The sequence below is a fragment of the Lutjanus erythropterus genome, chromosome 2, assembly GCF_056507025.1.
Source record: "Lutjanus erythropterus isolate fLutEry1 chromosome 2, fLutEry1.hap2, whole genome shotgun sequence".
Lineage (NCBI taxonomy): Eukaryota > Metazoa > Chordata > Actinopteri > Lutjaniformes > Lutjanidae > Lutjanus > Lutjanus erythropterus.
In genome coordinates this window covers 29,798,452-29,825,850 of record NC_139318.1, presented here as the reverse complement: position 1 = coordinate 29,825,850, position 27,399 = coordinate 29,798,452, and the positions used below count along the sequence as shown (strand labels likewise).

The 27,399-nt window shown below is 39.3% G+C and overlaps 2 protein-coding genes across 7 annotated transcripts in view; one reads left to right on the top strand and one right to left on the bottom strand.

Moving 5' to 3' along the window:
* The first annotated feature begins 378 nt into the window (after positions 1 to 378).
* terf2ip (telomeric repeat binding factor 2, interacting protein) lies at positions 379 to 8,804 on the top strand. 4 transcript variants are annotated; one of them, XM_084736738.1, is made up of 9 exons: positions 379 to 623; positions 1,261 to 1,406; positions 1,657 to 1,890; positions 1,951 to 1,961; positions 3,207 to 3,287; positions 5,091 to 5,748; positions 5,834 to 5,937; positions 6,873 to 7,307; positions 8,524 to 8,804. In XM_084736738.1, the coding sequence occupies exons 1-9, from the start codon at positions 394 to 396 to the stop codon at positions 8,743 to 8,745; spliced, it is 2,121 nt and encodes a 706-aa protein (XP_084592864.1). In that variant the 5' UTR covers positions 379 to 393; the 3' UTR covers positions 8,746 to 8,804. The 4 variants fall into 4 exon arrangements, with proteins under 4 accessions (XP_084592864.1, XP_084592862.1, XP_084592861.1 ...); XM_084736736.1 differs by having other exon boundaries at positions 5,070 to 5,748; XM_084736735.1 differs by having other exon boundaries at positions 1,657 to 1,961.
* A 5,996-nt stretch (positions 8,805 to 14,800) lies between these two features.
* iffo2b (intermediate filament family orphan 2b) overlaps positions 14,801 to 27,399 on the bottom strand; it is a 37,354-nt gene continuing 24,755 nt past the window's right edge. The window contains exons 2-8 of one of the 3 annotated variants that reach the window (XM_084736724.1): positions 26,711 to 26,771; positions 23,497 to 23,592; positions 20,456 to 20,626; positions 18,683 to 18,831; positions 17,777 to 17,978; positions 17,534 to 17,632; positions 14,801 to 16,392 (exon numbers count right to left, since the gene is read on the bottom strand). In XM_084736724.1, the coding sequence (XP_084592850.1) occupies positions 16,159 to 16,392; positions 17,534 to 17,632; positions 17,777 to 17,978; positions 18,683 to 18,831; positions 20,456 to 20,626; positions 23,497 to 23,592; positions 26,711 to 26,771 (1,012 nt within the window). In that variant the 3' untranslated portion in view covers positions 14,801 to 16,158. The remainder of the gene's footprint in view (positions 16,393 to 17,533; positions 17,633 to 17,776; positions 17,979 to 18,682; positions 18,832 to 20,455; positions 20,627 to 23,496; positions 23,593 to 26,710; positions 26,772 to 27,399) is intronic. The other 2 variants (XM_084736732.1, XM_084736733.1) reach the window with 2 other exon arrangements.

Here is a 27,399-nt window from a genome sequence, read left to right as displayed (position 1 = left end):
ATGAATGTTAATTCATGCATGCATCAAGTCAGATGGATTCCAGTTGCTTAAATGTATTTTATATTATTTTTTTTAAATGTGTTTCAGAGAGGCTGAGCAAATACATGGATTTGAAATAATCTTTTTGTGGATTGAGTCAAGCATTGAATCATCACGAGTCTTTTATTAGTTAAATATAAATTAAGTATATGATTTACACCATTATTCTAAAGTGTAACCATGCTTAAGCTAGTGATGGTGGAAAATAAGGCTTTCTGAATATCTATGAAGAAATTGTGATGAAAGAGGTTCGGCACATCCCTAGTAACACGGTGCCTCCTTCAATATTTGACATGTATTAAGTACTGTCCACACTGTCATTCCTCCTCTTCCACCAGGTGAGACATTTTGACCATGTCGTCCAAACTGCAGGATGTGGTCAAATCTGACATCTCTCCGGTTCTCTTCATGTCTGTGGATGGTGAACCCATGACCTTCTACTTGCGGCCGGGTCCTGCTAAACTTAAACTCGAGCCTCTCATCAAAGCTGGAGGAGGGATGCTGTGCAACGTCCAGCAGCCAGGGGCGATCCTGCTGATGGACCCAGAGGAGAGATCCTTCATTCCTGAAACTGCTGGTCACTGGTAGGTGCTGGACTGGGCTGTGGTTGCTGCAGAAAATGTTTATGTTCCTGACATAATGCTGTTGATAAAAACAATCATACCTCATAAATATAATAATAATAATAATAATAATAATAATAATAATAATAATAATAATAATAATAATATCTGTTTTGACAGATAACATCAAAAGATTTAATTTGAATTCTTAAGCTAAATGTCTGTAAAAGCCAAAGTATATCTGTGAGTTATTTTGATGAACTTTTCTATAAAAACTAAATGAACATTTCGGGTGTCAGAACTTGAAATACAAAAATTATCCATATCATTCACCACTGGTTGCAGTTATTTTATTTATTTAGCCAGTATCACAAATAACAATTGACCTCGGGGGGACTTTACAATCTGTACACCGTCTGTGCTTTAACCCTCAAGTTGGATAAGGAAAAACTCATCAAAGGAATAAAATGGAAATTTCCGTACTATATGAGGTTTTCTGCCTCTTTTCTAACAACAGAATCCTTTTAAACTTTAGCACAGTCAGTTCAAACATCATGTATATGTATGGGATCACTTACATAATTAAATTTAGCAGATGCTGTTACTGTGTCACTAACTTTAAAAAGAAGTAAAAGCACTGTCTGTTTTTTCTCCTCAGGTACGTGTCCACCCAGTATATTCATGACTGCATTGACACGGATGAACAACTGAACGTGGAGGACTACAGGTTAAAGCCTTCAGTGACCCTGAGACAATCTGCCAGACTCAGCAATAACAAAGAGAACTCATCTGTATGCTTAGAAGGTATGATGGAAAGATCTAACTTTACTTTGTGTAAGGAGGGTAATCAAAGATTCTCACATTTAGCCGTATTGATTCTGTATTAATGTAGATTTGAGCAACCCCCTGTCAGCAGTGTGTTAAATAAAAAAAACTCTCCACTGGTTTTGTATTGCCTGTACCATTTATTATCAAATTTGGATTTTGTTATTCTGTTCCTATGTTTTAAATCTGCCCATGTATAAACCGGCTGTCGTTGTTTCATTATAACTAGGCCGGATTCCCTACACAAATGAAGATGACGCTGCCATTTTGAGTTATGTCAGCAAGCACAAGGCTGAGATTGGAGGAAACCGGCTTTGGCAGAAAATGGCGATGCAGCATGTGACCAGTCACAGCTGGCAGTCAATGAAATCCCGATACATGAAGATACTGGCACAGAGACAGTCAGAGGTGGAGGAGGCGTCAACAACAGAGGACAAGGCAACAGAGGACAAGGCAGCAGAGGACACGGCAGCAGAGGACAAGGCAACAGAGGACACGGCAGCAGAGGACACGGCAGCAGAGGGAAAGACCAAGGTAATTAGTCGGGTAAATTAGGTTTCAATTTTTCTCTGTATCACACGTTTTTTTCAACATTAAAAGGCAGAGTTTTCAACTACAGTACAAAAGTCCAGTGTAATCCAATTAAGAAATCCCACAATACATCCTAAGCTTTTAATATTTAGGTTTTGTTGGCACAGTGCCAAGAGAGGTGTTTAGTCACCATCAGTTGTTTTTGTTGGTACATTGTCCTACAATATTACAATGTGCTTTTCTGTCCCCTTCCCTTATGTGCAAAGATAGCGCAGTTCTAACAGATAGCCAGCCATCAATACGGCCAAATGATACAAGAGAAACGATGTTGTAAGCAGTTATTAGCATGTTATGTTGTCTCTGTGTTTCAGATGAGGACTTTCAAGATTTAAAAGTTCCCCTCTATGGTAAAAAAAAAAAGTCCAAGTAATGTTAATATTGCAAGATCACGTCAATGTCACACTGACCGTCATTAAAATAATCGTGATTCCCCCAAAAAACTGATGAGTCAAGACCCAAAGTCGACTCACGTGTTGTTGGTCCGAACTCTACACTTTTGTTTGTTTAGCTGTTCTTGTATGCAGAGCAGTGCATGAGCTACAGCATGGCAGGCTGTACACTTTCAAAAACCAAGTCTCAAAATGACCACAAGTGGAGAAGGATAATAGAAATGGAGGGCAGTGTGACACTGGACAGCGTGAGGCGGGGCTGTTGGCAGCTGACTGTGCTGTCAGCAGCCCGTCAGGAGAGACACTCTGTGGTGAGCTGGGATTTTTATAACTGAACTGTGAGCAGGACGCACACTCTTACTTTCTCTGACTGTGTGGAAATTGTGGTTTGTTGAAAGTTGTTACATTGTGAAATGGGGAAAATTTTCGACAGTTTCAAAATATCAAAAAAAAAAAACCCTGGTTGATATCACAGAGGCTGCAGGGGAGGTGCAGTTAAAGATAATACCACTGGATGGTGCCAATAACAAAAAACTTTCTTGGAAATCTGAGTGCAGCTGTTAGGAAAGCAATTACGAGGAAATGGCTTGAGCCAGAAACCCCATCTGATGAGGACTGGTGCAATATTATTTGTGAAATTTTTATGAAAAATGTGTTTTTCCACAGAACATCCCACTTTTGTTTACATTTGTTTATGTAATCTATATGTATGTACTCTATAAAGGAATTTAACTGGAGGGGATCACAGTCATCTTTTATAGACATGAAGTTCTAAAGTTTCTCATTTGACTTTTCACAGGTTGAAGAAAATCAAAAGCCAGAAGTTGAAAATGCTGCAGCTTCTCCTCAGACACATTCAACTGAAGCAGACCTCACACAGGTACAATCAGCGCTCACTGCTCCCAGCAAACACCACAGTTAAAGGGTTAGTTCTGATTATTTTAAATGTTTTTGTATGAGGTACTTAACCACAGTCACTGTATTAGCTACACTAGACGGTGGTCAAAGTGCCCCCTGTTTGTAGAAGAAACATAAAAGTCTGATCTAAAAATTCAATATCAGTTTTAGGGCTGAAACGATTCCTCGAATAATTCGAGTGACTCGATTACAAAAAATGATCGAGGAATTTTCTCCGCCTCGAGGAATCGTTTAATTTTGCCAGCTCAAAGCATGGTATTTCGCCCGGACTACTTTTAATGCGGCACAACGCGCTGACGTCACGCACGTAAAGGAAGAAGAAAGAGGCGGCGGATATATTCGGTTTTAACCATGGATGTAGAGGTAACGACGAAGAAGGGGACGAAAGCGCAGAGAAAGGCACAAAGAAAAGGCAGAAAATGTCAAAAGTGTGGGAGCATTTCAAGCTGGACACGTTGCGCTAATTAATGAGATTAACGTTACTGTACCTTGCTAACATAACGTTAGCCCTGCGGAGGACTAGGTTTCTATTAATTATGACTACTGTCGATGCGTGGCTAACGTGCCTTTCATACAGGCTTTATTTAATCTGTAAAAACACAGCGCTGTAGAGTGATGAGGGTGAAAAATAAAAACATAATAAAGCTAACTGGGTAGTTGTCAATTTTAGCTCAGTAGTCATTGATGGATAAAACATCAAGTAGCACTGGTGCCTAATGTGCTCCAATACAGCAGGTATCATAATTTTATTTTGAACACTGCAAAAACTCAAAATCTTATCAAGACTTTAACTTAAAACTTAACTAGAACTTAAAATGTGCTTGACACAAATGAAAGTTCAATTGAAACACGTGGGGAAAACACCTAACCTTTTAAGTAATGTGTGTTATCAGGTGTAATGACATTTTTAGGTTAGAAATAAGAACATTTCTTGGTAAGATCCTTAGTTTTTTGAGTGAAGGCAGTGAATTTGGTCAGCTGGTGTAAGTTCAGGGTTTTTAAACAATGTGCATCTAAAAATAAAGACATTGATTGTCTAATAAAGGAAACCAATGGTTCATTATTAGGTGAAATGTCTTATTTTCTCATGTATATTTATAATTGCTCTTTAACTAAACAAAAGTATGTTTTATCCGATTACTCGATTAATTGATGGAATTTTCAGTAGAATACTCGATTACTAAAATATTCAATAGCTGCAGCCCTAATCAGTTTAATTCTTCAATATATTTCAGTCAGTCAGACAGCCAGTTCTGATGGGAACTTCCTGTTTTATAAGCCAAATATTGCTCTCTCTCCAAATCATGCAGACTCTTTTGGCAAAAATGGTCATTTTATCTCAGAGAACACAGGAGTTGCTCTTTTACTGCTGCCTTAATCTGTTACTTTATTTCTGTTATTTTGTGGTTTTGGTGTTTTAAAGGGTTAGTTCAGATTCATCACAATAACACAAGCAAACTAGCCAATCGAGGCAGTGGGTGACCAGCAACCTCTGTCCTGTGAGGTAAAATTTCTATGTTTGCCAAAGGAGTCTGGTTGAGTGAGAGAGAGTGATATTTGGCTTATACACCTGTGGTTTCCTTTTAGAAAAGGTGTTCTGATGGCAAGATAAAGTAGTGAAAATATTAATATAGTGTACACCTAAACTGATATAGATTTTTTAAAAATAAATAATCCAAATCCCTTTAAAGTAAATCCTTATTATAACACATTATTTATAATCAGTTTGTATGTGATTTTATAGGGCAACTTGGTGTCTCCACAGATTGACGTCCAGTCCATACCAGCTGAAAGCTCACAACCAGAAACTGCTGTAGAAGCTGAAACATCCATCTGTCCCAAAGATGAAGAGCAACATGTGAACCCTCAGGCAGAAAAACAACCAGCTGAAAGCACACAAGTAGAGACTGTAGAAGCTGAAGCATCTAACTCCTCCCAGCCTGTGGGACCTGGTTTGGACCCACCGACAGATGCTCATCCTGTTCCAGCTGAGCGCGCAGAAACGGATGAATCACAAACAATCATCTCTCCACTAAAAGAAAGCATGCCAGAGGACTCTCCTGCAGCTCAGTCCCTGACCGGCACCTCCTCTCAGAAGAAGCCAAGAGAGAGGCAGAGGGCCTCCCCCAGGCTGAAACAAACACCGTGTCGCAGGCACCTTCAGCTCGAGGAGTCACTGTCGCCTCAACCTTATGGCAAAAAACTCAGATCATCATCGAATTCTGCTGAGCAATTATCATCATCTCCCCAACCCATCAGGAAAATTAAACTGAAGTCTGTTAAATCTGCTCCTCAAAATAACAAAACAGTTGACCAGCCGCCTTCTAAGAGAGCCAGAGGAAAGAGTACAGCAGCTGCAGCAGTGTCAGAGAGTCAGCAGGAGGAGAGTGGACAAACTGATGTTTCTGAAACAACACCAGCAGGTCTGTTATAACGAACAAAGACCGCGTTTTAATATCCATACAAGATTTTATACCACAGAGATTTAGAAAATGTTTTGTTTTGCAGGAACAGAATCTGTTTCAGTGCCACAGAGAGGAGAGAAGAAAAAAGAAAAGAGAAAGCTGGGGATTCTAGAGTTGGCAACGAAGGAGTTTGAAGATGAAAGTGAGGTAAGAAACTGCACAGATTTCAAAATATCACGCTTATTACTGCAAGGCAAAGCAGGGCAGCGTTACTTTAAAATGCATGCAAACACCCACCCACTCAAAGACAGTATAGAGGCCACATCCAGCACAGACTCACACATCCAGGAACTAATCATGGACCTGAGAAAACCGAGGCATTTTCAGTGTGCCTCTACATGTGAACCCAGGAATATACTGGGAAGACAAACCATGATGTGCTTTAAAGTCTGTAATGATCAGTGTTGAAAAATAATTATTCTAGAGAATCGAACAGATGGTTGTTTTATTTTTAAATTGTTGCTGTGTGTATGTCTGTGTACACTTTGTCTCATATGAAGTATTGTATAAGAAGTACTTAAGATAAAACAGGTACAGAAATGGTCTAATTTTATTGTGACTAGTGACAGAGTTTTACAGTTTCACCTGATTACCTGGCGTTTTCTCCCTAACAATTTCAAATCATCAGTTTTATTTGTTAAATTTATCCTTAATAGATTATTCAAGATGGAAGCGATGGAAGCCAAGTCTGGAATTAAAAATGATTTAGTGTTATTATGTTTGTTTGACAAGTTTAATCAAAGGTAAAAAAATGTTTTATCTTGGTAATGGATTTCTCTTATAATTAGTTTTATCATTAAGTGAATTTAGTTGCTATTTGGACTACAACTAACAATTTTCATTATCAGTTCATCTCCAAAGTATTTTCTCAATTAATTGTTTGGTTTATAAAACAGTAAATTCATTTTAAACATTTTAAAAGCTGCAACAAGAACCAACAAACAAATGACTTAAGCTCTAGTTGCTATTATCTATAGTCTGCTCAAATGAACACAAAAGCTGTGCAAAGGACCACATTATTCTGACATGGAAAAGTCCTGAGTCGATAGTTAAATATTTAAACTCTTGTTCCTGTCTCTCAGTCTGACAAGGACGAAGCTGCAGATCTCCAGAACCCAACAGAAACAGTGACGACGCATCCCACACAGACAGAGCCGCCCCTCCCAGCTCCAGGCACAGCTGCTTCCACACAGTCCTCCTCTGAACCTCGACCTGTCCTCCAGGAGGACGTCCAAGAGACTCAGACCTCCGATAGAAACTGCCAGCCAGAGACAAGCTGCCCTCAGCCTGCAGCCACTGAGCCTGCAGCCATCAGTGTGACCTCCAAAGCTCACCTGTTCATATTCGACAGTGAATCTCAAGAGGAGGAAGACTCTCAGTCCATCATTGGTGACAGTGCAGCTGCCCCAGTCAACCCACGGCCAACAGTGAGCAAAGACACTGCTTTCTCATTGACTCAGGTCCAGGTGGAAGAGGACATGCAGCGAATCAGAGAACTGATGAAGAAGGCAAACCAGGTGAACACTAGTGCAGAAGATGATTCAGTGTGATTGAGAGTTGATGTCTTTTCGTTTTTGATAGTCAGCATCCTAACGAACAACAGGACTAGGGTTGCAAAAATCTGTGAATATTCAAGGTGGAAATTTTCCATGGGAATGGACAGGAGCATATGGGATTTTTGACAGTAGTGTGGGCTGCACATACTGTGCATGTGCAAGAGTGTTACTAATTTTGTTTTCAAAAGAAGAGCTATAGAGAGATGAGATGCTAGTAAATTAATTGCACACAAAGGCAGCAACTAACAAATGTTTTCAGTATCAACAGAGGAGTAAATAAATAAATAACCACATTTAAGAAGCTTAGATTTGTTTTCCTAAAAAATAACCCAGAATGATTAATTGATAATAAAAATAGTTGGAGATTAACTTAATTAATTGAGTAATTGTTGCAGCTCTGCAAAGCAAGATATTTAAGGACGTCATCATGGACTTTCAAAAACACTGATGAATATTTTTACCATTTTTTGGACCAGACAGCTAAATGATTAATGGAGAAAATGATTGACATATTGATCGAACTGCTGTTGTGTTTTTGTTTGGACCTGTTTTTCAACTGACAACATTCTGACCGGATTAATTAATTAATCAAGAAAATGATTGACAGATTATTCGAGAGTGAAAATAATCGTTAATTGCAACCCCAGTTTTAACCAAAACATGCAGTAAGATCTAGTATTGCTTTTTCACGTGTTTTTTCTTCCCAAATAAGTAGAAAATGCAATCTTCCAAAAGCCCTGAGCTTACAGGTCCAGTGTGTTAGATTTACGGAGATTTGTTGGCATAAATGGTGTTTTTGATGCCGTAGAATGAGCCCTTTATATCTGCAGAGGGCGCAGGTCCTCTTCCACTGAGGCAGCCATGTTGCACTGCCATGTTTCTACAGTAGGCCAGAACAGACAGAACAAACACCGGCTCTAGATAGAACCTTTCCTGTTTTTTACGGCCAACTTGGAAGGGGAGGTGAGGTGAAGTGTTTGCAATCTGCAATCTCACTGCTGCCACTGAATCCTACACACTGGTCCTTTAACTTCTCTTGGAAAATTTATGGAAATTTACAGACCCTCTGCAGCCTGAAGCAGGACACTTATCTTTAATATGCTCTCTTTATTCTTGATTATATTCTCTTTGGTCATATTATATAATTTTTAACCTCTCCTGACTATTTCTATTGTAGGACTTGGTCAGTGTAACCAAAGCGCTGTTGAAGACCAGCGGGGACGTCTCTGATGCTCTGAATCTGCTCTTGAATCCCAGCTCCTTCGCAGGACCATTTTGGAAACGCTGTGACGACGGTCTCCTGTGCTCAGCTGATCCTGTCGTCCGACAGCAGCTGCAACAGAAATATGGTGAGGAGGCCGTGGCCAAAAGAATCGTGTTCCTTGAGTTAGAGGGATGAAAGTGAAGCACAGACTAGCAGATAGAAAGGACGAGAAATGTTTTTAGGTGAAAGTTCAAGGCTATCGTGCCATGTTCAACATCTTTATCTGGGGAAAAGAATCTTCATGTGTTTAAGCAAGAAAAAACACGTCATTTTATGTTTTTTTTAATGTTTGTTTTTGTCAAAATGCTTGATAAATAGTTCAGTACCATGGAAAAAAGGTGCTTTGCATTATGAAATAAATCTTTTTATATGTATTGTGTTTCACAGTTCATTTGAACAAATTGTATTCATACTAACAGATAAATTACACTTCAGTCTTGTATGAAATCTGTGACAGGAGCTCTAGTGATAGGAGATTAATGAAATCTCAGAGAAAAATGTTTAGGTCAAAATAAGCTGAAGTGTTTCCCTTTAACCAAAAAGATTAACTGCTGCAAGTGATGCAGAATTTATGGAAGCACATTTTGGCCAATGCGATGAGAAAAAGATCCTGTAAAGTCCTCGACTCTCAAACTGTGGTTCATGTAACACTGGTGGTACAGAAGCTCCCTCTAGTGGTATGTGGAGGAGTGCCTGAAATATATTTTAAAAACTAAATTTAAAAACAGTACTATCAAAACACTACAAAATTTTGAATGAAAATACATAAAATAGGAGATCACAATGACTGAGATACAAAGTCGTTATTATTCATTCATTAAGTTCCTTATTATTTTAGAAAGTTTCTCATAAAGACTTACAGGATCTTTTTTTCCCCGTCACATCAGCAGAAATGGACCTCCATGAAAATGTGCCTTTATCGCTCAAAGTATTAAAAATATTACTATAACCGAGTGTTTTTTTAAGTAAAAGTGAAAGGGTCAGATTTAGTTATGGATTAAGGATTGGGTAAGGATTATTGTTTATTTAGGGCACATTCTGGAAAAAAAAAACACTATCAATTCGAATGAATACTAAATTGAATTAATTTTTAAAATGATGGTAAGTGTTTGACTACTGAAATCACAATTTCAATCAATTATTAGGCCAAGTCAGGCTTGGCTGTTACACAATACAAAATTGTCTTCTGAGGACTAAAAACAATATTGTTTACAGTAATAAATTATCACAATATATAAATCACTTTGACTACAGCATAGACAGTCTATAATAATCCTACTAATAATTCAACTTAAATTATGTAATACTTTTAAAAACAAGGTTGTTGTTGTTGTTTTCTAAAACACAAGGTGATGTTAAATCAGGTAGAACAAATATCTTCCTAAAAATAGTGAAGTGAGAAAGTGATGAGATAAAATCTTGGTAAAATAGCAAGGCTCAAAGCCCCTTGAAGCTTTAAAAGATAAAATCTTTTAAATAGATTATAAAACTAAGCAGAAGCCAGCGTAAAATATTGTGATCTTTATTTATGTAAACAAACCCTGACATCTCTTCACCTATTTTACTTATGCTAGCAGGGTATGAAGTTATATTTTATCAGCACAAAAATCAGTCTGAACACACAAAGCTGACTCTTTAAATGGTAAGAGATTATATTGAGTGAAAAGTATAAAAAAGAAAGCTAATTAGCCTTGATTTTTTTTTATCCAATCCACCATTTTATTTCACTTTACCCCCAATATCAATTGAGTACATTCATAATTTTGAAACAATCCTCCCTCAGACCCACATGAGTACACTGTATCAATAGTTTAAACACAAATAATAATAAATCCACAAACCTAAGAGAGAAAAGCAATTAAATTAAAGCAGACAAATCAACCACTTAAAATAAAACCCAAGAGGATGCAAATGAAAACACAAAGACCGGTATCCAACACAGTTCAGTAGATTTTACCCAAATATGGCCACTAGTATTGCTGCACCGTTTGTCTCCCCATCGTGTTTATGACATTAAATACAAGCAATAATAATAATAATAATGACATTTGACAGGTATGTCGATGAAAACTGTATGTTGACACGAGTTAACCATATAATCCCAGTGCTACACTGATAAAAACCAATCGTATAAAAACCCTTTTTAGTATGAAACATTCACATCCACCAGGACCTCATTTACATACACCATAGGTCACATACTGTAAGTTGGTCAGGTAAGAACCTGTTTAGTAAAGCAAAACATACCAAGGTCTCCAATAAGTGACAACACACCATATATCCCTGGATTTAAACAGCTACTTTTTTTTTTTTTTGCTCAGCTTCCAATCAAGCTACATTCATTAAGGAGGGTTGCTACAGTTTTATCATTGGGATTTGACCTGCTTCAAGAGATGAAACCGGAGATAATACACTGAACGTAACGTCTCATAGTTTGCGAGAGCCGGGTAAATGTCTGCAAACTAACACATGTGTGGTAGGCATGTACAAACACTGAGACTTTCCAGAGTTAGTAGGATCGATAGCTTGATTTACATCTTTGTCATGTTACTGTACACTTTGCTTTGGTTGGCTGGTTAGTGTGATGGTCAGAGTGGTGTGGGCTACAATCTCGACAAGGAACTATGTTGTTTCTGGATGTCAACAGCCGTACAATCGATCAATAAATAAAGCGCTTGATGTCGTCGATACAAAGTACAGTACCAATAAAATAATGGCTCTTTGTTACTTATCAGGCTGGTTTTACATCAACGCAAACATAAACGGATACGAAGGCTCTCTGTAAGTCTTCCTCACTCTTACATAATCAATTAGTTTTTATTATGGTTGAGCTGATCTGGTCAATAAGTGACCAAAATGTCTGGATCAAGTTTAAAGGGGCAGTTCACCCTAAAAATACATATAGTATTTCTCCTCTGGTCTTAAATGCTATTTATTCATTCCTGTTTTGGTGTGAGCTGCAGAGGTTTGGAGATATCAGCCTTTTCTGCTGCTCATCCTGTGGTGGTCAATGTGCAGTACTCAAACAGCAATGTCTCGAAAGAAATCATGACCTGGTAACTAAAGATAATCCACAGACTTTGTTGTGAGTAGTTTCATGTAGGAACGGCAGGCATACTGCTGCTGGGGTGAACCACAATAACGCACAGCCACTTTTCTCTTTAATAGAATGTTTGCAGTTCACACAATGGAGTGAGAGGCATCTTTTTCCAGTTGTTTTTTTTACAAGCAGTAAGTGTTTTGCAAGCTGCTAATGTTCCCCAGATGAGACAAAAGATCCAGTAACAACAAAGTGATTGAACTTGCATTTGCAGTAGAGAAAGAGAGAGAGTGTAATATTCCCAACATGATGGAACTATTCATAAAGTTAACATGTAATATTTGATTGTGTGGTCAGTTATAGTTGAATAATACGTGTACTTTGTCACCATAGGAACCGTGGTTAAATCACTTGAAATGAGCCACCATTTAAGCGTGTGCATGCATCATAAGCACTACACCTCTAAGAGTCCATGCACGCTTGCTTTTGCACTGTGATACGGTTGGTGGATGTACTTCGGTCGAAAGAAAATAGGTCCTAAATGAAATTGCCTTTAGGGTCAGTGGATTATCTTGAGTAACCAGACCATGATTTTTTTTTATTTGAGTTTTTCAAATGTATTTTTGTGGCGCTTTCAACACAACAAGTCGAGTGCTGTCTAGTTCCGTTATATTCAAACAAGAGAAGGCAGACATCCCTCCAGCCTATACTCCCAAAACTCAGCAAGTCACACCAAGAAAATCTAGATCAGGGTTGTCAAACTCAGTTTAGTTCAAGGGCCACAAATGCCTAATTTGATCTCAAGAGGGCCGGGCCAGTAAAACCATTATATAAAAAACGATAAATAACAACACCTCCATTTTCTCTTAGAGTAAACAAGTACAAGTACATTCTGAAAATTAATTAATTTGTCAGAGCACACAGCATTTCTGCAGCCTTTAGCGTGAATGTCTTCACAAACCTGCCCTCAGAGGAAGCTATGGCTTTGATGCTGATGCTATTTTGCAAGCAGTAAGTTAGCTATCTTTCACAGCTGCATGATCGCTTAGCTAAAAAAAAAGGCTGCTGTTTCCTCAAACTTGCCAATTCTTTTATCCTCTCTCTTCTCAGTTGTTTTTGCAAACGTATTTTTTGTTACAGGTCTGATATTGGTGCTGCATATTAAATTTCTTCAGCACTAAAAGATGTTGTGAGCACACTGGCCTCCCATTTACCGTGTGTGAGGAAATCAGAACTGGTCCATTTTTTTTCCCACAGGCCTCTTTTTTGATAAAGATATTTTCCACGGGTCGTTCCTGCGTGAACAGCCTAATAGCCTTAGTGTTGTGTCACATGTGTAGGCGTGTGGGCTCTATAATAACGTAGCCGGTGTAGGGCCTGCTGCTGCCATTAGACATCACAACCCTCAGTGGACAAATCGGGAATAGCAGTGGATTTTAGTGAAAAATCTGAATTAATGACTTGACACCTCTGATCTAGATGGATAAATAGCACTACAGGTTAAGAGGAAAACTACGTCTTTTTGACTTTGGCCTGAACTGTCCCTTTAACAGTCCCATAAAATTAATAAAAGCAGAATATGGTGATTATAACACACTACTTGGTTAACATAGAATGATTAAAAAACAGTGAAAAATACATCTTTTGCCACAAATACAATTAATTAATGATTAGGATAGACACTGTTTTGATTAAAAACGTAGCGCACAGTCTGCATTGCAGCTATTTAGTTCAAAAAATAATGTTATAATAAAAAAAGACCCATAGCTCCTTTTGTCCACACAAACATGCTGAAATAACAAAAGGCCTGCATTTTTAACATTCTGCTTCTGTAAAACTTCAAGATAGAAGTAGCACTTAATCTTTGATCCAGCAAACCGTACATACATTATAATACAAAGAGGTGATAAAAAGATCACTTCTGTCCCCATGCGTCGACCAGTTTCTACGCTAATCCAGCGAGAGAGCACTGAAAAGCGAAGTTGTGAGACATCTCAAGTCTGTTGCAAAAAGACTAATATGAACAAAAAGGCCTCTGGGGTGTACGATCACATGCCTACAGCCCTCTATATACAATCTGACACTTTTAGCCCCGATTCAGAAGAGACAAAGCAGGATGTGCTGGAACAGAGTCCCCTACAGGACAGCAGGTAATATACTCACAATAAAACCACACATAAACACAGAAATAGTTTCTACAAAGTTAAAAAAAAATGATGTATGATGGTCATCTATGATGATTAAATGAAAGAGAAGCTTTTCAGAATGTGTCCTTTGGTTTTGCTTATGATACTGGAGGGCATTGTTTGGCTTTGATAACATAAATGTGATTTCCTTTATAGAAACTATTTAACTTGAACCGTTTAAAATGATATGTCACATATAACATAATGTGCACAAACTAAACCGCACAACATGAGAACAACGTTTCCTCAATAAAGTACATCAGAATTAGGGATGCACCGATAGTGAAATTCTAGGACGATGCAATGTTTAAACTAAGAAATTGCAGATGCAGATGTTTTTGTGGTTATCTCCAGCAGGCATGGGCTTGGAGGGGATCATGTGATCGCTTGCGTGTGTGCTTGCATGCTTGAATGACCGACGGGCCTGCAGCTTGTCCACAGCTAATCTAGCATACTACTGGACCGATTAGCCAAACGTGTTTGTGCACATTCATGACTGAATGCTAAAGATCCTCTGTGATTCACATTTTTTGAAAACCCTTTTTTTTTTACACCTCCATGGCAGCTGTGGCCACTGGCATTGCACTTTCATGTCATGCCATTCATGTGAACTTGATACCTCATGAACGCCTTGAAGAAACTTCAACAAACTTGGCACAAACGACTGCTTGGACTCAAGAATGAAATGATTAGATTTTAGTTGTCAAAGGTCAAAGTCACTGTGACCTCATGTCTCTCCCATGCTTGTCAATGCACCATCTCAAGAACACCATGAGGGACTTTCTTCAAACTTGGCACAAATGTCCACTTGGGCACAAGAATGAATTGATTTTGGTGATCAGAGGTCAAACATTACTTTAATCTCAAGTTCGTCCCGCTCACGTAAACTCAATATCTCAGGAATGCTTGAAGGGAACTTGGTACAAACTTCCACATGGACTCAAGGTTAGGTTTTGGTGGGTCAAGGTCATGGTGACCTCACAAAACCTGTTTTTGAACTACAGAATTTATACACTAATTATGAATTTCACACAAGTAGTGCTGTGAAGTAATGGCATGGCGCCCGTTACCCTCTTAAGTCCAGAGTTGTGTCCTGCCAGTGGCGTCAGCAGCTGGATCCAGGTCCAACCACAAATAACCATCGCGACATTTAGTGAGTGCAAAAATTGTGCGACACGAGATAAACATTGGCCACTGGCATCCATGAATGTCATCTTATTTGCAGATCAACAAGACAAATATTGATTGATGCCGGTGTAAATCGGTGCATCCCTAATCAGAATCAGAACAATGCACTGCCTGTTTCAGCAGTACGTAGCATCCAGCAGATGTTTGATTGTAGTCATGAATGAAGATAGTCCCTTCTCGAGGGGGCACTGTTCCAGTTTTTTTACTGTTGATGTCCACAAAAAAAAAACCACACAAACAAAAAACAGTTCCCAAAATGATACATAGAAAACACCTGCTTTGCTTAAAAGGCTAATCGTATTGGTTTTAAGGGAAACGAGGAAGGGTGGAAAGCCAGTCCAAAATAAGGCCAGCTAAATTGCATAGAACTTCAGTAGTGCACTGATGCATCAAAAGGCTGTGCTCCTTTCCTCTGTCAACTTTGGCAACCCTGCAGAGTTCCCTCAGAAACCACCAGAACTCCAACACCATCCATCTCCACTTCTTGTTTTGTCTCCTTGGCAGAAGATACTTAAACCCCTAAAACACTTTAATTTGGACCACAAACAAACACCCCATCTGGGCCGGTGTAAATCATGCCAAAAACAAAACAGTGTTCCAATTGAGGGGCTCAGATATTTTTCAGTTTAAATGAAATATTAAAAAGTATATGTAAAGATTAATGTATTTATATGTGAATGTTTTGTGGAGGAGCACAATATGTACTATTTTCAATTCCTTTAGAAAAAAAGGACTTTAATAGGGTAAGAATTTATACAAAACACCTGTCAGCCAGTTTAAAACATTTAAGAATTTCTTTTTCTCTCCCTTAAAATGATGTGAAGCTCTGGACAAGGATCCAGCGAGGCAGCAGTGAGGAAGAGAGCACAGCTCGGACTCTATTTGCACCCTTTCTCTTTGTGAAGCAGACGCCCTCCCGGCCCCACCACTTTCTAAACAACAGAAATTGTATAAAAGCACCAGTTCTGGGCCTGCATTGGTGAGCATGACCATAAGAACTTTTTTTTTAGGTCAAACAGGCCCAGATTTAGGTAGTTCCACTTCTCTAGCAGAGTGGAGCTCTATACACATTTAACCCCTGTGAGAACGAGTGGCGGTCAGGAGGAGATGGGACAAAGCCCGGTTATGCAGCCATCAACTAACTGGCACTTCGGCCTCTGCGTCCTTGTCTGAAATCTCGTCCTGGATCTCGTCTGTGTTCCCTGAGTCGCTGCTGGCCACGGAGCTGAAAGAGGGAGAGTTCCTGCCTCCTTTAATCATCCGTCGGCAGGTTTCCATCTGCACGTCCAGGCCTCTCTTCATGCTGCACATCTCCATGTACTCGTGCAGATGTCGGTTCATGTCGCTCTTTGCTGTGGCCAATTCCATCTAAAAAAGGGAAAATGGATTAAAGGGACTGCAGGAAAATGACGGGGGTGGGGAGGACCGACCTTAGGACTGACTTTTTAACACAAAAGAAGACTCACATTTCTGTTTCCTGTGACAATTGTAGGATATTTGAAAAAAGGCTCACACAGGAAACAAGCCCTGGTCTCCTCTGTGAAAGTCTGATGTCCCGTGTATAACCCTGTTGTCCTCCTGACACAGACTTTGTTGTTCATTATACCATGTCTGTCCTTGTTTACCCTTATTTATTTATCCAAACTCAACCAAAAACATTATGTTATTAGTAACCTAACCAAGAGTGCATACAGAATTTAAAATTGTGTACAATTTAAAATTTCATATGTTGTTTATATGAACAATCATTTTCACAATATCAATAAAATTGCACATTGCAAATTATGGTATTCTAGCCACTCTCTTCTTGAACCAGTGGCTACTAACCAAACATATGACCAATCATTGTCACCTATCAGTGTCTAAATAAACCGGGCACACCACAGCAGCTCTGGGCACCTAACATATAACTCCTGTGAGAGAAAAAAATTAAAAAGGTCTTCCTGCACTTCAAAAAATGTCAGTTTATTCTTAATAATTTTCATACCAATTTTCTTAAGAGAAATAAAGCAAAAGATGAAGCACTTCCTGGACTAGCTTATATAAATACACACACACACACACACACACACACACACACACACACACACATACAAATCACTGGTAATTTTAATACAATCAAATATACATAAAATGCTGGCAATAAAACTAAATAAAGGTGTGTATAGTATTACGTATTATGCAGTATGCTTTAAAAAAAACTGACAAAATACATGCCAATACAGACCAATAAAGCTTGATATCGGTCGATATCATGCCAATAATATTGACTAACTGATATATCTGTCTGGCTCTAACTGTGGGGTTCATAGTGTCTATCATCAACACACTCAAATACTGTCTGCTTTGGCTGTACGTTATTTTTCATCACTTGAATACACTACATATGAAAAACCTGCTTAGAATCAGTGAGTCAAGTTGGATTTGAGACACAGCTAATATGTTTTGTTGCTTCATTTTTTAAATTTGTCTTTTTCTCACACACACAAAACACACACAGATTGTGTACCTCGATCTGTCCGATGGTCTCCTGGTACTCCTGCTCCCTGGTCTTAAAGAGTGACTCTGTTTCATCAATGAGGCTGCCAATACTTCCATCCTGGGAATCCTTAGAGAGCACAGACAGAGGCCTCATTCATCATGCATGAGTAAATGTCTGACACAGCACCCATAGCAATGATCTACACACTGCCCTGCATGACTTCAAAAAGCATATACTGTACAGAGGACCATCAGTGCAGACTGGACTCACTGGATCAGCAGCTTCACCGCTGCCATCAGAGATGGCGGCGTTTGTGCAGGTGGTTGCAGCGATGGTACACGGCACGTTGTAGTTTGTGAAGTCCTCCCACAGCAGCAGGGTCTCCTCGTTCTCCTCCCACGTCAGACTGTCGCAGTCATCGTCGATTTCAAACGTCTCGCGCCTGGCAACAAAGGAGTTATCTGAGCAATGTCTGTGTGGGACAAGGACAGGGGACGGAAAGAAGAGAGGGTGGAGAGGAAGGACAAGTATAACAGCCACCAGATCGAGCAGAGGTCACAAGCAAAGAAAAGATGCGCTCAGAAAGCAGACAGAGAGTAAGGAAAGAGGTTATGGAAGACAGGACAAACAGAAAATCTTCTTTTGAAAATATTTTAGCAGTTAGTGATTAGTAAAGAAGGTAGGTAGCTGTTTATTTATTCCCACAGACATATTTCAGTGTCACAGCAGCAGGGATGTGTAAGGAATAGAAAAAAGGAGAATAAATAAGGAGAAAATTGGCAATAAAATAAAAAGGAAGAAGAAGAGAAAAGAAAGATTCTAACAATACCAATACTAATGTGAGAACAGGGCACATCAATATGCACAAATCAAGTGCAAAAACAAGTACAATGTCAGCAAAAACCATTCGAAACCATTCAAAAATAATAACTGCTGTGACATTAGCAAAGCAAAATAATGCCCACAGTATTTATAGCTGCTGAGATTTGCTGAATCAGCATACTGTAAGTTAACTGCAGCCCTCCTTATGAACAGTAGAGGGAGATAAAGAAACACAGTGTGACTCTAAGCAAAGCAATGTTGCAGGAAACCCAGTGTACTGGAGGAACTGCAGAGCTCATTCAGGTTCGGTCAAGGCAGAGAGACTTGGTTCTGTGTGTGTGAGGTGTCGCTTACAGCTGGTTGAGCATGCGTTTCATTTCGTCCGTGATGTTGAGCGACCCGGGGGCGTCCTCCTCTGAAAGGCTGGGCTCGGCATCCATCTCTGAACTCTCCTCGTCAGACACGGCTTTACGTTCTTTTCTCCTGCAGCAGGCCACGGCACCCTGTAAACACACACACACACACACACACACAGAAAAATCAGGTTTGCAGTGGATCATCAAGCAACGCTGTGAAACTCTGTGGTGAAACATGATTTTTATTGATTAGCTGTACTAGTTTATTAAATAAATATGTACTATGGAAAATTTTTCTTTATAGAAAATTTTATTCCGCACTTGTCAGCATCCAATTCAACATCTTCACATGGTGGCCATTTTCCTCTGGTGTCTCGCTCAGGGTTGGAAGCTCAAATCTCAATTTGCTGCATTACAGGTTGCAAGTTGCATAAATGTAGGGAATATGACTAAATTTTCTTTTTATTTTCCTTGAGCAGTAGTTAAAAACATTAACAATCAATAACTGATTAATCATTAATATTTACTTAATTTAATTAAGTTATTAAGATACAAAACACATCTTTTTCTCAGTTTAAGCTGTATTTGAACAATTCTAGCTGCACATTAGTTAAGTGAAACATTAATTAATGAAGCACAAACAATTTAAACAAACAGAACAATAGATCAATAAGGCTCTCGATCGAAACGGCTGTTCTCGTCTGCCTGTCCTTATTCAACAAATGGCTCTGCCAAACAAAACAATGTTAAATAGATCGCAGTTACTGACATTTCTAGTCTAACAAGGCAGACCAAAACAAACTGTGAGAAAAACTGTGAGCTCCAGATATCGGTTAATCAGTTCATTCTTAACGGCAATTTATTGAATAATCATTAATCATTAACACCCCTAAATCCGACAAATCTTTTCACCTCTTTTCAGTTGATCAGCAACTGAAATCAACAGTTAAAAATCAAAGGGGGCATCAGGTCGTATTTTGAGGTAAAAATACATATTTGATGAGCCATTAACTACCTTTAGATGACGACAAATAACGTTAGCATTCAACCACTCCCTAACCAACATTACATTTGATCATATTGCATGATGGAAAGATTTTCCTATCACTCAGGTTCATTCTTCTATCCATTGATGAGTTTTAACCTTTAAACTGATAACAGCATTTGAGCTTCAGAGGAAAATGGTCGCTGTGAGAATATTGTGATTACACACAATGTCTGTAGCATAAATTTGTCTACAGAGATGAGGCACTTTTTATGTGGAAACTCCTTCATATTTAGTGTAAATATAAAGATTCAAACTGAAAATAGGAACATGCTGTGGGACAACATATAACATAAGAGAAGCCGCTTGCTTGATTCCCAGTGGATTGATACTTGGGCGTTAGCCAGTACTGTCAGCGCAATGTGATAACCTTGTGAGTTACCAGATCAGCATTTCACTTCTCTGCATGTGTGTGTGTGTGTGTGTGTGTGTGTGTGTGTGTGTGTGTGCGTACATAGTGTATGTAAGAGACACCACTGAAAGTATTCTGCATGTGTATGTTTATATGTACTGGCGAACATGTAGCCATGAATTCCTGCACCTTCCTGCAGGGTCACTCAGTACACAATCAGCTGATGAAAAAGAAACTACACACAGTCAGCCACCAGCAGCTCTGATTTCATTTATAGAGTGCTGACTGTTTCCTTCACAAAAAAAATCATATTTTTGCAGCGATTCCCGTCAGCTCCTCTGACAAACAGTGAAACAGCAGATGGATATACCCACCCTCTCTGGGAGCGACCTGGCCGGACTGACGTTGAACATCTTTGACATGTCCTCTGAGTTGCGTTGCTGAGCCACGTCACACAGTTTGGCCGTGATATCGATCCGTCTACAGATGTCCATGTCCACCCGCCTGGCTTTCTCCTGAATCTTGGTGTCCAGTTCAGACATTTGCTGCAGGGGTCAGGAGAGTTAGTTTAGACGACACATGGAGCCTAACACCCTCTCATACTGTGTACATGTAGAGGACATGGACTTGATTCACTACAGCAGGCAAAGTACTGAAGCTGACTGCTATAAACTGATGTTCTATCGTTCTATTACCTCAGTGTTGGTAAAAACATTTCCATGCCAGTTTCTCCCTTGAACTTTTAATGGTGAACTTGACATCCACTAATTGATGTCATACATGTAGCATCTGAATGTTTAACTTCCATATCATACTGACTTTATGGCTTTTTTGATAGCACTTTCAAGATATCATTTCATGTTACGTTTTACAATGCAAATTTTTGACGATTTGACTTTATAACGGCCTTTTTTGTTTAATTCAAATCTTGTGACCTATTCTGTTTTATCTGTAATTCACTGTTATTGCTGCATGTCACGGCCAGGACACCTTGGACCAGGGGATCTCAAACTTTTCCATGCAAAGGCCCCTCAAATATCATAAGCTTCTTTCAGTACAATCATACTTGTTGCATCATACTTGCTAGTTTTAATCGGCCAGGAATTCTTTGGATTATTTGCAGATGCCTTTTGTCTGCTGGGTAGTTGGTCTGCTCGTCTTTTTCTTCTCAAAAAGGTGTCCAGTTGTGTGAGTTAGTGCTAAATTTCAGGAGGAGAGTAGCTTCATGGCAGTCCAGGTCAGTTCTGACAACTTATTACATGATGACTAATGTTTTGATCGGTAGACATTTAGAAAGACGGGCATTAAGAATAAGAGGTCCCACGGTCTGCACATTTTGAAATCACTGCACTGGACAATACTTTAAATTTTAATTAGGCTTTCCTGGGTAAATTAAACGTATACTATGCAGGATTTGTCAGTTACTGTTTGTAAACACACCGTTCAAAGTCGGCCCCTCCTTCCCAGCTCATCAAGCTAAAGAGAGAAAGCAGTGGCGAGCAGTCAAACGAGTTAGAGAGTGATTGAAGAGAGGGAGCATCAGCAAGAACAAAGCGGTGAATCAGAGAAATTAAAAGTTATTTTCTAATTGTTTTACAGTGGTTAGTGTGTGTATAGCTCAGCCCCACCCTAAGTCAAACAGACACACACACACCTGCAGCTCTTTATACATCTATGACACAGACAGAGAGCAAAGGGATAGACAGTGATTTAATCTGGGGCATGTTCAGCCCTGACAACATGTGGCAAAACATTTATTTCAATATAAAGAGTGGTGTACTGAACACCCTGTTGCAGATGCAATTGCACCGCACTGCCTTTTTAATACAGCAAGGTTCGTACGGATGTCACAGCTGATTGGCTGACACCTCTGACATACCAAGCAAATGAAATTAAGTACACTTCAAAGCCTGTTGCACATTGTTTTGAAGAAACATGGCGTTCAAACCAAAGCACATTTCTGAGTTCCCCGTTGGAAACTGTTAAATCAGTCTTATGCAATCAGTCTGCAGACATGTTTCTGTGTCAAAAGTCAAGTCAAATTTTATTTCTATAGTCCAGTATCACAAATCAAAATTTGCATCAGGGGGTTTTAAAATTGGGACAGTGTTCAACACCCCCTCTCATATAGACCCTTGAGAGACTAAGGAAAAGCTCCACCCCCAAAAAACAAGAAAACTATGGTGTTTGTGTGTGCAAAATACTGTGTAATATGTTGTTATCAGTGCTTGGTGTACTAGAACACAGTCAACTTGGGTGTCATAACATTCCCACCTCTGACATCTGAGGTAAATGGAACGCACCAAGAGCCCTGACCTCAAACCCTGGACGCTGTTATTGGCTGGGGGCAACACACAACTGCCCAAAGTCTGATGCCCATACAAGTCCTGAACACTGGAAAATAAGAAAATTCAGGCAGAGGGCAGGTTCTCTGCAGATACAGCCACCACTGCACACTTCTAATGGACCATAAGTGATGATTGAGAGGGATTATTTTTATGAATCTATGCACTGTTCTGGAGAAAATCCTGCATATTATACCTTTAAGCTTAAATTAAAAATAACAATAATAAAATATCTGCGTCCATATAGAGAACTAAAGCTATTAGTCTGCATGACTGCTTAGTTAAATAAGTAATTGTGCAATGACATTCTGGTTGGTCATGCAAGTAAGTCACATACTAATTGGTTCCTACAACTAAAGTTTGAACAGTTGGAGGATTTATTTGCGAGCAATGACAAGGAGGTCATCACATCCAGACACATACACATACCACAAAGCACAGGATGTCTAATCACAACTAGGAAAACTGTGACATTAAACAATTTACGCCTACTTCTACGTGACTTACCCGTCTCTGGATTCACACATCATCAGGGATGAGGTCAAGCACAGAAAATAATGTGAAAAATCCACAATGCACACATGCCAGTGAGGATAAGCAGGATAAACAAAACAAAAACAACTTGCGACTATATTTATCCCTGAGCAAGCAGAAGCTGTGACTGAGCCCACTGCAGTATATTACAACTGTATATCACACTAGAGCAGAGCTGCCAGGGAACAATACAGGGCTGTACAGAACGGGAAGTGCTCTTGATCTACAGCTGCTATTTGAGCTATTTTCAATGAAAGCTTGTATTGGAAGCTTCTGCTATTATGCATTTTACAAGTAGGAAAGGAGGAAGGAAGGAAGGAAGGAAGGGTGTGTTTGGTGTGATTATTCAGACCTGTTATGAATGAAGGTCTTTATCAGAGTGATATCCAGGAAAACAATTGTACATTCTTCAAACACAACTGCTGGAGCGCTTGACTATGATTGCTTTAAGTGTGGGAGCTCGTCTTTGGTGTGAATGCTTCGCCAGACTTCGGGAAGTGATGGTGACATCACATTAGCGCTGAGCGAATACTTACATCACTCATCAGACTCTTGAAGACCACGAGTTCGGCCTTCAGTCTGTCCACCTTCTCGCTCAGCTCACCCTGGATCTCTGCTGACTCCCGGGCGCTCTGAGTGGACATCACAGCAAGGGATTTAAAATAAGACACATGATGACAGGCAAGCAGAGATACTATTAGGGTAAGTGGAGGATTCTTAACCACAACTGGCCTAAACCTCTGTAACAAACCTTCATATCACACATTCGGGTAGATTAAAGACTGACCCATGTTGCACCCAGATAAGGCCCTTCTAATCAATGAAGCTTTGACACTGTTATACATTTTCATATTGGTTACTGTTTAGCTTTTTATGATCACCTCCCCGAGGTAATAGATTAATTTCCTTTTTATATTTACATAGCTGAGATAACACATATGTGGACCTGAAACCATTTAGCATTACTCATGGTGTTTTAAAACTGGAGCTGTAGCCATGTAGGGGACAGTCACCATGTCCAGATCCATCGCATCTGTGCTAACTGGACATACAAGCACATGTGGGAAGTTAGCCTTCTGTCAGAAAGGCTTTGGGAAGTCATGTGATGTTGTATAAAGGGTAACAAAGTCCTCACCAGGACCAAATTGTGGTGGATAAATGAGTTAAGCACAGGACTTCTACCTAGTCCAATCACCTAACCCCTGCAGTGCCCCCAAAATGAAAATGGTTTGATTAAACCACATTTTACACTCAGTATTCCTATTTTCAATGCAGTCATTCAGTGCTAAAAACTGTCATCTGCCATAAAAACTCACAGAAGAAAAAAGCAACAAAGTCATGTTCAGTGTGAAGTGAAGCCACTTTCAGTATTGAATGAGAGATGAAAGGCAAGAAAATTCGTGGTTGAAAAGTAGCAGTGATACAGCTGAAAACACAGAGAAAGAAGTGCAAAAGAAAACAAAAAACAGAGGATACTTGGCTGAAAATATTAGAGTCAGTATCACTGACCTAGGTTACCAGGGTTTGATGTGAAGCTTAATGTGACTTTACTCATTTTAGACTTAGCTGACTTATTCCCTTCAGTTTCTTAAATTATTATTTTCATTTTTTCCATCGCAGTTTGGTTAGTTTTGGGCAACAAAAATACTTGGTTATGTTTAGGAAAAGAAAAATGAATATATTTTTGGAAATATGCTTATTCTTTTTAGATGAGGTTATTGGTACCACTTTCATGTCTGTACGATATAAAACTACAGCCAGCATCCGGTTAGCTTAGCTTAGCATTAAGACTAGAAACAGCATGAAAGAGTTTGCCTTGCTCTGTACAAGGGTCACAAAATCCAACTACCAGGACTTCTAAAGCTCACTGATGAACATGTTTTATCTTGTTGGTTTAATTAAAAATCACCACGTTGTGGTTTTATTGACAGGTATGTGTCAGCCTATTTATCAGCCAGTTGCAGTGATAACTCGGAGTCTTGCTGCCTCAAGGAGGTTGTCAGGATAAACAGCAGAGACTTCAGGAAGTTACTGGCAAGACATAGTCAAAACATAAAGTAAGATAATACTTTATTAATACTAAACAAAATCCTTATCCCAGAAATTTGCTCAAAAATTACAGTAACATAAGAAAAATGTAGAGAAACAAATATAAAGTGTACAAGTAGGAAATGCAAACAATAAAGTAAGATACATTTAATAAAATAAGTGAATTAAATCATAAATAAATGAGTGATACTGAAAAGTAATAAATGGTAATATTGTGCATGTCAGTTACAAAGAAAACCGTCTTGACGTGGTCTATATGAAATATGATTTGGCGCTATACAAATAAAACTGGCATAACATTATAAGTAATATGGCACGATATTGACTCTATATAAGATGTCAGTGATGCCAGAGGAACCCCACAGTTGCTTTTGGTGATTTTTTGTTTGTTTGTTTGTTTGTTTGTTTGCTTGTTTTGTTTTGTTTTAGTTGTAGTTATATTAGTTTGTTAAAAAAGAGAAACTTGAATTCAGAAGGTACAATTTTTTCAATTGGTGTTAGAAATATTACTTTCTTGACCTTTATTTTGTTTATTTATTAGACAAAGAAAAGCTAAGAGAGCTTATGAAAGTGTCTCCCAGCTGCAACAACAGGGAGATCAGACAACCGCTTCTTGAGGACAAAAGTAGTAGGCCCATTACTAGACTGGACGGGCTGGTTAGCATACTAATGTCAGTAGCTATTTCTGCAACACAATACACAGACATCTTTGACATAATGTCAGTGTTAGTTCTGTTATTTAGTGTTTTGCATTAAAATTGTGGTCGTACACATTGCACCTTTATGCCTTCTGACCTCTGTAACTTTTAAGAAAAAAAAAAAAAACTATTCCCATTACATCCCACTAAATGTTTAACTAGTGAACATGTGCTCAGCTGTTTGGAGACAGAATTTTACAGACTAAAGACTAAAACTTTATTCTGTCATTAGCAGAGTGACAGTTTTTGCCCCTATATTAAGTCAGCACATGGTAACAGCACTTTGGCTCTGAGCCCTTCACAATAAATGGCTGTTTGCACTGAATTTACTATCTGTGAACAGATTTCCAGCTCTTCCCATACACAACAGCATCTGCCTTTGTGCTCTAAAAGGTTAAAGCCCCCGGGGGAGGGCACTCCACCTCTCTATCTGGGGTTTTGCTGACCCAGAATCCAAGACAAACACGCATGCTGTCACTGATCGATCCGTGGAAAAGCAGAGCGAGGGAAGGATGCCGACAAGATGAGGCGCTCACACCAGCTGGTGATGATGTTTGTGTTATGACATGGCCGCAAGGTGCGACACTTTAAATTGATTTCACCCTCGACATCTATTTCCTTTTCCTGCTCTGAACAGAAACATAATGGCTGAGTGCTGCTGGTGATGTTGATGTTTATATCTATATCTAGGCCAACAGTCTCCTCTTGATGGGTTTGTAATATGGTTTTTCTAATCCGACACACATCCTCCCAGCTGTAGCCGCTTCCAGTGCAGCTCTGCTGACTCCACACTGAATGAACCACCATGGAGACCAGAGCTATATAGAAATGTTTATGTATGTGCTGTAGTAGCAGTTTTTGAGAATGTATGTGCGCTCACGCTTTTTACCCAGACCGTATTTGTGCTGCTGGTCTGCATGTGGTGAATGACCCTTGGCAGGACTTCAAATATCTCTGCATGAGTGTGTTTGTGGAGCATATTTTATTGTTTGTGTTTCCCAACCTGCTGCATGGATTCCACCGTGGACTCCAGCTGCTCTCGTTTGGACAGCTCCTCCTCCCATCTGCAACACAGAGCACAGAGGTGGGTCAGTTACTGTGGGGCCCAGTCCCCTGGGGGCCACTAGGCAGGTTAATGGTACTTTTGTGGGGATAATACTCCCATCTCTGATTACAAAATGCCCTTGACAATGTGGGTTCATACCCACTCCCCCCCTATTTTCAATCTTTTGTGTCCCTCCTTCTTTGTACGGTCATTTTTACAACCCCATTGCCTCAATAAAAAACTGCAGAGAGAAAAGAGTTTCATCCCTCTCCAAACACATTACTCATGAATAGTTTTTTTTACGTGTGAGTGACTGCACAGGGACATTTGAGCTGCACCACACCCAGAAGGGTGGAGTATCTCCGCTGCTGCCTGAATTCCTTTATGCAGCTATTTCATATGTGGGGAATCTGTTCACAAGATGTCACTGGCGACAATTCAAAGCCATTGAAAATCTTATACTCATGCAACTGATAGAAATGAAATGAGGAGACACATAGCTGAGCATGTCCTAATGCTACCAACCACTGTGCCAACCCATTAGCTGTGCTTCCAATATTTATTGAAGATAAGATAGTCTGAATAATTCATCACATCACTGTCACCAGCTGGTCAGATAAGTCACGCTAAAACAAGCAGATCATATT